The 8,942-nt window shown below is 37.3% G+C and overlaps 1 protein-coding gene across 1 annotated transcript; it reads right to left on the reverse strand.

Moving 5' to 3' along the window:
- Window positions 1-7,340: 7,340 nt before the first annotated feature.
- Window positions 7,341-8,594, reverse strand: LOC128854967 (uncharacterized). Its single transcript, XM_054089536.1, has one exon. The coding sequence runs from the start codon at window positions 8,592-8,594 to the stop codon at window positions 7,341-7,343; it is 1,254 nt and encodes a 417-aa protein (XP_053945511.1).
- Window positions 8,595-8,942: the final 348 nt, after the last annotated feature.

The following is an 8,942-nucleotide window of genomic DNA, read 5'->3' on the forward strand; positions in this document are numbered from 1 at the left end:
TCCACGCTGAAGCAGCGTTCGTGCTTGTGGTATGATCTCGCTAACAACAATAGCATAGTGAGCGCCGCCGAGTGTGTCTACAAATTTCCAAATCGACGTGCACACATACATATATGTATGTATAAGTGCTCGCAAAACAGGACTAGTGGTTGAGTGTGGGAGTTCGCTCACGGAAAGGTGGCAATCAAGAAAAAAGAAAAAATATATTTTCACACACTGATTTGCTGAGAGCCGGATGTTGTTGCAAATCGGAAAAGTTTCCAATCAGCATTCGCTGAGCAAGCTTTATTTCCATCAATATTCATTGATATCCAGTGATCTCCGCTGATCTGCCTCATTTTTCGCACATAACATATTTTGAATCTACATAGTTATATACATATGTATGTATCTATGTATGTATGTATGTATGTATGCGCTCAATTTATGAATATTTCTGTTTTTCTTTTAATACATACAAATATTCCAGTTCTCAATATTTTCAAAAACCTTGAGTGAGTACAATTTAATATTTCTTACAAATACATATTTTCCACTACTTGCCTTTTTAAAACTCACGTAAAACTCTTCACTTTTCATTCGCTACTCGAAGAAAAATAATTTAATTGCTGTTGTTTTTATTATTTCAAGAATAATTCCTCTCAGTCCATAATTCAATTTCCAGATAATTCCTCTCATGAGCTTCATGCTTAGACTCGAGCTCTTTGCGCTCTACATCTCTCAAAAAAAGTTCATAATGGGAGAGAGTATTTTGTTTAAGTGGAAAAAATGAGTGTCTTTCGGTGTCTGGCAAAAGTGCATGGCTTCCGTACCCGCCGCCCGCTATCCACAAGCTACCTCCCCCTGATGATCACTTTCTTTGTTTACCCGCCGTTTGTCTTGCAAGTTAGAACAATTTGTTTCAGTTTTTGTTTTAGTTTTTCTTTGCTTGAAGCACTAAATTGCACTAGCACATCCTTAGCGCATCTGTCAATGACACTTCTTGACTAGAAAAGGGGTTGGCCACACTCACACTTCCCCTTTCGGAATAACGCAATAGTGGCGTTTTAATGACTTTTCTTTGTTCAAACTTTCGGCTTTTGTGTTAAGTTAATTGCCAATAATTTTCGATTTGATTTTATTTCAGGTAAGGAGAATATGTAAGTACTGAGGGGGAAAATGCATATTAAGTGCACGCATATGTATGTATGTAAACGCTAGTATTTATTGTAAATATGTATGCAGTAGCCGAATGGGTTGGTGCGTGACTGCCATTCGGTAGTTCCTGGTTCCAAGCCCCGAAACCTAAATGATATAAAGATTTTTTTAAAGGCGTTCGCTTCTCGGCAGGCAATAGCAAACCTACGAGCGTATTTCGTCACGAAAAGCTCCTCGTTAAAGCCATATGCCTGACGGAGGTGACAGAAGGTGAAAATATCAAGGAGGAGGAGCTCGGCAAAACACCCAAAAAATCCCGTAAAGGCAAATTGATATAGGTATACTCGTATATATATATTAGTATATATGTATGTGCATGTGGTATGTCGCCACTGTACAGTTCTCGATTGAACACAAATTCTCAATTACCATAGACTGTTTTGGGGGCTTGAAGGGCTGAAGATTTTAAGAGTTTGTTTTATATACATACAAAAACTCTTACTCTAACAGCAAATGTGTGGGTCTCCGATCGTGAAAGGAGATAACGAAACTAAACACCACAAACAACTAATCTGGGCAAGTTGTGGTGATTTTTTCAAAGGTGAGGTTATAAGGTTGTCCATGAAGGGACCAACTTCAGTGAGAAATTAATTTCAGCCATTGCAATGGGGGCCGGGGAAAAACATGAAACAAGGGAAGAGAGGATGGAGTGTTATGAAAAAAATCGAACGATGACAATTTACGGTTGTGTTAACTGTTTCGTACTGCTGAAGAAATACCTCAAACGAGTAATATCTAAACCTGCTACATAAATTCAAATATCTGCAGGTGTAGCAAAAAAATGTGGAAACCAATATGCATAAGTCGTAGCAAGAGAGCAAAATACGAGAGGGCACTGAGCTAATTCCACTTCATCTTTCACACAGCTGCCGCAAAACGAACTCGAAGAAATTTCAAGTCTAAGTGGTGAGACTTGAATGCCAAATGATCTCCGAAAAGAACACTCATAAACTGTGAGAGAGAGCTGCGTTTCCTCGATCGCCTCCAATCCACACTTGACCAAAAGGATTTCGTGACCTTGTAAGTTAATGTACTTGCCCAGCTCTACCAGAGTTGACGCAGATCCCACCTTTCCAGCAGCAAATCACAGGTAGTCAAATAGTTAATGTTTACTTCATTGACAGTTGTTACACAACCGAACAGCTTCTCTGATTGCGGCTACCTTCACTTGAAACACACAGCAGTGTGCCGTAGCCTGAGCTTGAGCATGAGGAGAAGCTCCTCACGCAACCCTCCTCCACCAAACTTTCTATCCAACTTCGTGCCATTCGTGAACAGATTCCATGCTCTGACACCAAATGTTGCATCTCGCCACTCTTACATTGATTAAATACGTATGCATGGAGAATGTTCCACTTGAACCCAGCAAGGGTTTTCTTTAGCCCGTGTACCATGGAAAGGGCAAAATATATTTGAATTGAAATTAGTTGTATAAATAAATATTATAATTGGTGGAATGTATGCTGAAATGTAGAATAAGTGTAAAGCAAGGACAAAATGGAGTGACCTACAGTTTTGAGCCGACTCCGAACGGTTGGTTTGGTATGGTATGGTTTTTCTATGAGGAACTTTTTCATGGCAGAAATACGCTCAGAGGTGTGCCATTGTCTGCAGAGGAGCGTCCGCTATTAGAAAAAACTTGTTCTACAAATTTCCGAATGGTAATCACGCACCCACGTGATGTTATTCCTATTTAAGCCATTTTATTTGAAGATTGAAATGACATGAATTTAAGGACAGACTCTTTTCCCACTCTCCTTTTTACTGATATTCTGGAAGTGCAAATTTGTGCGTGGTTTTGCTCCCAACTGTATTTGTATGTACTTGCATAAGTGAATAAATAAAGCGAACTGTTTAAATCAACACAAATCATATATTTCTCTATAAATAAATATTTACTTACACAATAAACATTGAATAATTGAAAGGAATTGAAACAAAGCGGTTGAATTGCACCTGGCAATTATCTACTGTGGCAAACAGTGAAGTACGTTGAAATGAGTTATATCCCCATAGACAACGCAAGCATTTCTCGTACGAGTATAAATCGTCTTCGTATTTTCATTTACCGTGCACGTGATGCTATTATTATTATTATTATTATTATTACAAACTGAAACTTATAATTAAAATTGTAAGCCTAGTTAGGAAAGCTATGGCTGCTAAGGCCTTCAGCTTCTTCTTATGATGTAAAATTAGTGCTTAATTAATGTTTAATACTAAGTGCTTATGCGTCGTTTAGAATTTCATTATAAGTTAGGAGATACAATATAATTTTTCGACATGCTTGTTTAAATTTCGTAATATAATTTTGATATTTTTAAGAAAGCTATAATTTTTTTAATATTATCGATTGTGGGGTTGAAAATACATTGAATGGGATCGGAGTTATGGAATATATTTTTTCTTAGTGAGTTGAAGGCATAACATTCGGACATAACGTGATTAATGGAGATCGGGGTGGAGTTACAAAACTGACATGTTCTGGGGGTATTGCTGTCGATAAGGTGATTATGGGTTAATTTTGAATGGCCCAAACGTACTCGCGTGAGCTTAACAAGGTCCATTCTAGAAAGTGAAAGGTTAGCGTGTTTTGGGAGGTTGCTTAAATCAAGCTTTTTTACATTTTGCGCTTTGTACCAAGTTGAGCATTTTTGCCAAGTCTCAGACTTATATTGTTTTATGAATTTTTTCTTAAGAAATTCAGCTATATCATTAACATTTAGATTAGTAGTTGTTAATACTGGAGCTATGGTGGCGTATTTAGCTATGCTATCAGCAAGTTCGTTACCCTTTATAAGGGCATGGCCCGGGGACCATATCAGTAAAATATTTGGGTATTTTGTTTGTAAAATACTACGGATAGAACTGGGATAGTAATCATTGTTTTCGATATTGGATATGGCATCGAGAGATGAAAGTGAATCGGAGCAAATTGCAAATTTACCTTTTTTATTTCTAATTATATTAACAGCCGACATGATAGCAATTAATTCAGCAGAGTAGACTGTACTGTATGCAGCTAGGTTGGATACTACTAAGTTTGCATTTTCGGTAGTTACGCCAAATCCGATCATATTATTGCTTTGGGAGCCGTCTGTGTATATGAAGGTGTAATCCTTGAGTTCATTTTGTATGTGTGCAAAAGCTTGTTGATATATTATAGCTGGTGTTTCGAATTTTTTATACTTTCGGAGCTCAGTGTTAACTATGGCTTTCTGTAAACGCCAGGGGGGGATGTGGGTTAGAATAGGTTTTAGTGGTAGATATGGAAGGTTAAGTTTTTTGCTGTTGAGGACTGCTCTACTAACTGCTGATGGGACTCTTTTAGATGGCCTATTTTTTTTGTAGGTTTGAGCGATTTTGAAGAGAGGGGCATCATAGCTGTTCATAAGCACTTTATTTAATTTATTTGTGATATAGTCCCTTTTCGCTTCTATTGAGGGAATGTTAGCTTCAAAAAGCATATTATTAATCGGGGACGTTCTAAATGCTCCTAGCGCGGTTCTTATAGCCGCATTAAGAATAGTTCTTAATTTATTTAGAGCAGATTTAGGTGCGAAACCATATAGGAAGAGGCCGAAATCAATTCTTGATATCAAGAGCGCTTTCGTTACTTGTATAAGTGTTACTGAGTTGCAATTGAATTTGAAGCTAGAGAGGCACTTGATGATATTAAGGCGCTGTGAAAGGTTTTGTTGAAGAAGTGCTATGTGTGAATTCCAATTATAGTGGTTGTTAAAAGTGACTCCTAGTATTCTTAGAGTATCTACCTTATTTATTTGGATGTTGTTGCAGTGGACAGAGGGCGAGCACTGTTTTTTACGGCATATATGTAAGTGTTTGCATTTTTGTACCGAGAGTGAAGCACCAGAGTAGTTACACCAGGAGTTAATGTCTCCAAATAAATTGTTTAGATTAATACTAACATTTTTATCTTTTTTTTGTTTAACTAAAAGATTGAAATCATCTGCGTAAGCGCAGAACGAGACTTCTTTATAAAAAGAAATTGTGGCACAAAGCTTGTTGTATGCTATTAGGAATATAATTACTGAAAGGGGTGAGCCTTGCGGTATTCCGTTTTGAAGTGGGTAAGTTTCGGAAAGGACATTGTCTAATCTGACTTTAATTTTCCTATGGGTCATAAAGTTTCTTATATAGTTGCAAATTCGCGGCCCGAGTTTCCACTCGAGCAGTTGATCTATTATAGCGTGGATTCCAATTTTATCAAATGCTTTTGCGAAGTCGAGTGATATTATTGACAGATGTTTTCTTGCGGATAAAGATTCTGCAACATGATGGTCTACATATAATAGAGCATCTGTTACTGACTTTCCCCGCTTGAATCCAACCTGATTGTTATGGATAAGTTTGTTGCTTCGAACAAACCACCATAACCTGTTTGATATAATTTTATCCAATAGTTTAGATAAGCATGGATTTAAGGAAATTGGCCGGTATGAATCGATTTCAATTTTGTTTGATTTAGGTTTTAATATAGGGGTTATTATAGCAAGTTTGTATGATTGGGGTATATGGGATTGGAGAATGCTATTGTAGAAATTAAGCAATCTGTTTGTTACTGACAGAGGAAGTTTAGAGATCATAGAGTACGTTATTCGATCATAACCAGGTGTTTTACCTTTGAGGTTTTGCAGAGCGGATTTAAGTTCGAGTAAATTTATTTCTCTTTCAATTTCTAATGCTTTGGCGTCGGAGGTTTGTGGGAACGTAATGTTGAGAGATATATTCTTTTTATCTTGAAATAATAGAGGGAATTTATTATCACTAGATGAATTAGACCAATGCAAGCCAAATTCATCTGATATTTGTTTACGATCTGTAATGTTGAAAAAGGGTGCGTTGAGACTCTTCAGGCAGTGAATTCCGTGTTTTGTTTTATAACCACTAAGTCGTTTTATATTAGCCCAAATTTTTTCCGTTGGAGTGCTGGGGTTGATTTGGGAGGTAAATTCTTCCAATGATTTTCTTTTGGATTGTTTAAGTTCCCTTTTAAAAATCGCATTAGCTCGTTTGTACCTCATCACAGTGCCTTGGTTAATGTTTCGTTTGAGGGAATTCCAGCACTTATTTTTTTGAATACGAAGCTCCTGTAGCTTTGAGTTCCACCATGGGACATTGTGGGTGTACTTATTTGGGTTAGATTGGGGGATGGAAGCATGTGCGGCTTGAAGAATAATTTTATTGATATTAGCGGCCTCTTTATTTATATTATCGGCTACCGGGCGGTTGCAGTTGTGTTTTTCTGAGTGTTGACTGAATGATACCCAATTGGCTGTTTTAGTAATAAATCGGGGTTTTTGGACTTGAGAGCTAGGCTGCTGAGACTCAAAAAGTGAGACGAGTATAGGGAAGTGGTCGCTTCCACATAAGTCGTCCTGTATAGACCAATTGCAGCTGACAGCAATTGTGGGGGAACAAATTGAGATGTCGATGTGAGTAAGAGTATTGTGTGTGCTAAAATGAGTTGGGGAGTTGTCGTTAAGGATAATGAAATTAGATTGAGAAATGAAGTTGGCTAGGGTTCTGCCTCTGCGATTGGTATAGACGGATCCCCAATTGGGATGCCTGCTGTTGAAGTCGCCCATAATCAGGCTAGAGGATGTGAAAGTACCGAGAACATTTTGCAAATTTGTTGTGTTGAAGTTTATGTTGGGTGATATGTAAGCAGATATCACATTGAACTGTTTTTGTGAGTATATTTTGACTCCGATAGCTTCGAAATCGTTATTTAAGGTTATTTGCTCGTGCTGGATGGAATTGTGAATAAGAATGGCAACCCCTCCAAAAGCATTGGAGGAGTTAAGGGTATAAATGTTAAAGTTAATTGGAATAGGAATTGGTGAGTTTGGTTGAATATGCGTTTCCTGTAGTGCTATCACTTTTGTATTATGTTTCTTTATTAGCAACAACAGCTCATTATAATTGTTAAGATAGCCTCTAATATTCCATTGTAGTATTTTAAGCTTCATATTTTAGCTTGGAGATAAACTTTAGATATATTGTTGCTGTATACGTAAATGTAAATCTAAGTATGGTTAAATTAAAATTTATAGTTGTTTTGAATAAGTTAATTGGTAATAGAAATGAGTGTAAGTGTGAGTGATTTATTTTGGTAGTTTTTATAGTTTAGGTTCTTCGTCGGAGTCGGATATGGGCATGAAATAATCGTTTTTTTTTAGTAATTCTTGAGTAATTTTGCTGCATGGTGAGATAGTAGAAAGGCTTTCCAGAATATTATTGGTTTGTTGGGATATGTGGTGTGGTGAGTTTTGCGTTTGTTTGGCGTTAGCGGTTTGAGTGAGTGAGTTTGATGTTGTTTTGTTAGTAGGATTATTTAAACTATTGGTTTCGAGTGAATTCTTTGTTTTTTGTAGTTTTGATATACTAGTTTTTGTTGGTGGGGATGTAGCAGGGCGTTTTCCTATTGTTGTACTTGTTGTCGTTGGTGATGATGGTGTCTTGTTAGTGGATGTTGATTGACTTGTTATGGTGACGTTTGCATAAGTGCTTTTGGATTTTACAGTTTGTGTATTATTTTCGTTGTATTTGCGCAGTGCTTCGCCCATGGAGCATTTTGTGATGGTTTTGATTTTTAGAATTTCTTGAGTCTGTTTAAATCTTGGGCAGTCTTTGTCTGACGATGCATGATCGCTGCCACAGTTTGCACATTGTTTACGTGTACAGTCGGATGGAGAGTGGGGTGGAAGATTGCAGCCTTCGCATGTAGCAGTATTGGTGCAGCGTATTTTTGTGTGTCCTAGTAGTTGGCAGTTTTTGCAGCGCATAGGTGTTGGATAGTAAGGGGCGACCTTAACTTTATACCAAGCTATGTCGATGACTTTGGGTAGGTGGTAGAGGTCAAAAGATAAGACAATTTTGCCAGTAGGAACAACTTTGCCCTCAGTCATGCGGGTAAACTTATATATACCAGTCACGCCTTGGATTTTAAGTTCCCGCAAAATCTCCTCCTCGTTTACTTCGTTTAGGCAAGGCGCGTATATTATTCCCTTTATTGTGTTTAGATTGTCTTGATATTTTGTTGTCACTGGACAGAGGTTAGCAATCGTTTTTAACTTTAGAAATTTCTCAGCTACTTTTGAGTTACGTGTTAGTATCAGTAGTGAGCCGTCTTTAAGTTGTTTAATGTTTTCGATTTGGGTAGATATTGCGTCTAACGATTTTTTAATTACGAAAGGACTGAGTTTTTGTAGTTCATTATTAGGTGATTTAATAGTTATGTATTTGGGTTGATTGAGTGATGTTTGTTTGTATGTGAGCGGCGGAAAAGAGTAGTCGGAAGTATAGTCGTCAAATTGGCTTAGTAAAGAAAATCTGTTTGTTGTTTTGTCTGGCGGTTCTGGTTGTAATGGCATTTTGCTGCTGTTGTGTTGTTATAACTGTTTGCTTTGTTGTTTTATGTTGTATACGGAATCACAAAAGTGTACAAAAGCGAGAGTAGGATAATTTAGAGTTAACTGTTATGTATAACTAATTCGCGAACTACGAACACTTGTTAGCACACGTCTGAATAGATTGAGAGCTAGTCGATGACTGACGTGATGCTATTATTTCTTATGCTTGTGGTCGCCGGCAGCCCACAGCATTTTATTTGTTGATAATTTGACTTGGAAGAGGTCAGAAAGATAGACTATCCTGCGGCATGAAAAATAGAAAGTTACAAATTATTTTTTTCTGACGAGACTATTAGACATGTACATATT

The sequence above is a fragment of the Anastrepha ludens genome, chromosome 2 (genome assembly GCF_028408465.1).
Source record: "Anastrepha ludens isolate Willacy chromosome 2, idAnaLude1.1, whole genome shotgun sequence".
Classification (NCBI taxonomy): domain Eukaryota; kingdom Metazoa; phylum Arthropoda; class Insecta; order Diptera; family Tephritidae; genus Anastrepha; species Anastrepha ludens.

Excerpts from the sequence above, each read along its gene's own strand:
- LOC128854967 (XM_054089536.1), bottom strand. The coding sequence starts at position 8,594 with ATGCCATTACAACCAGAACCGCCAGACAAAACAACAAACAGATTTTCT.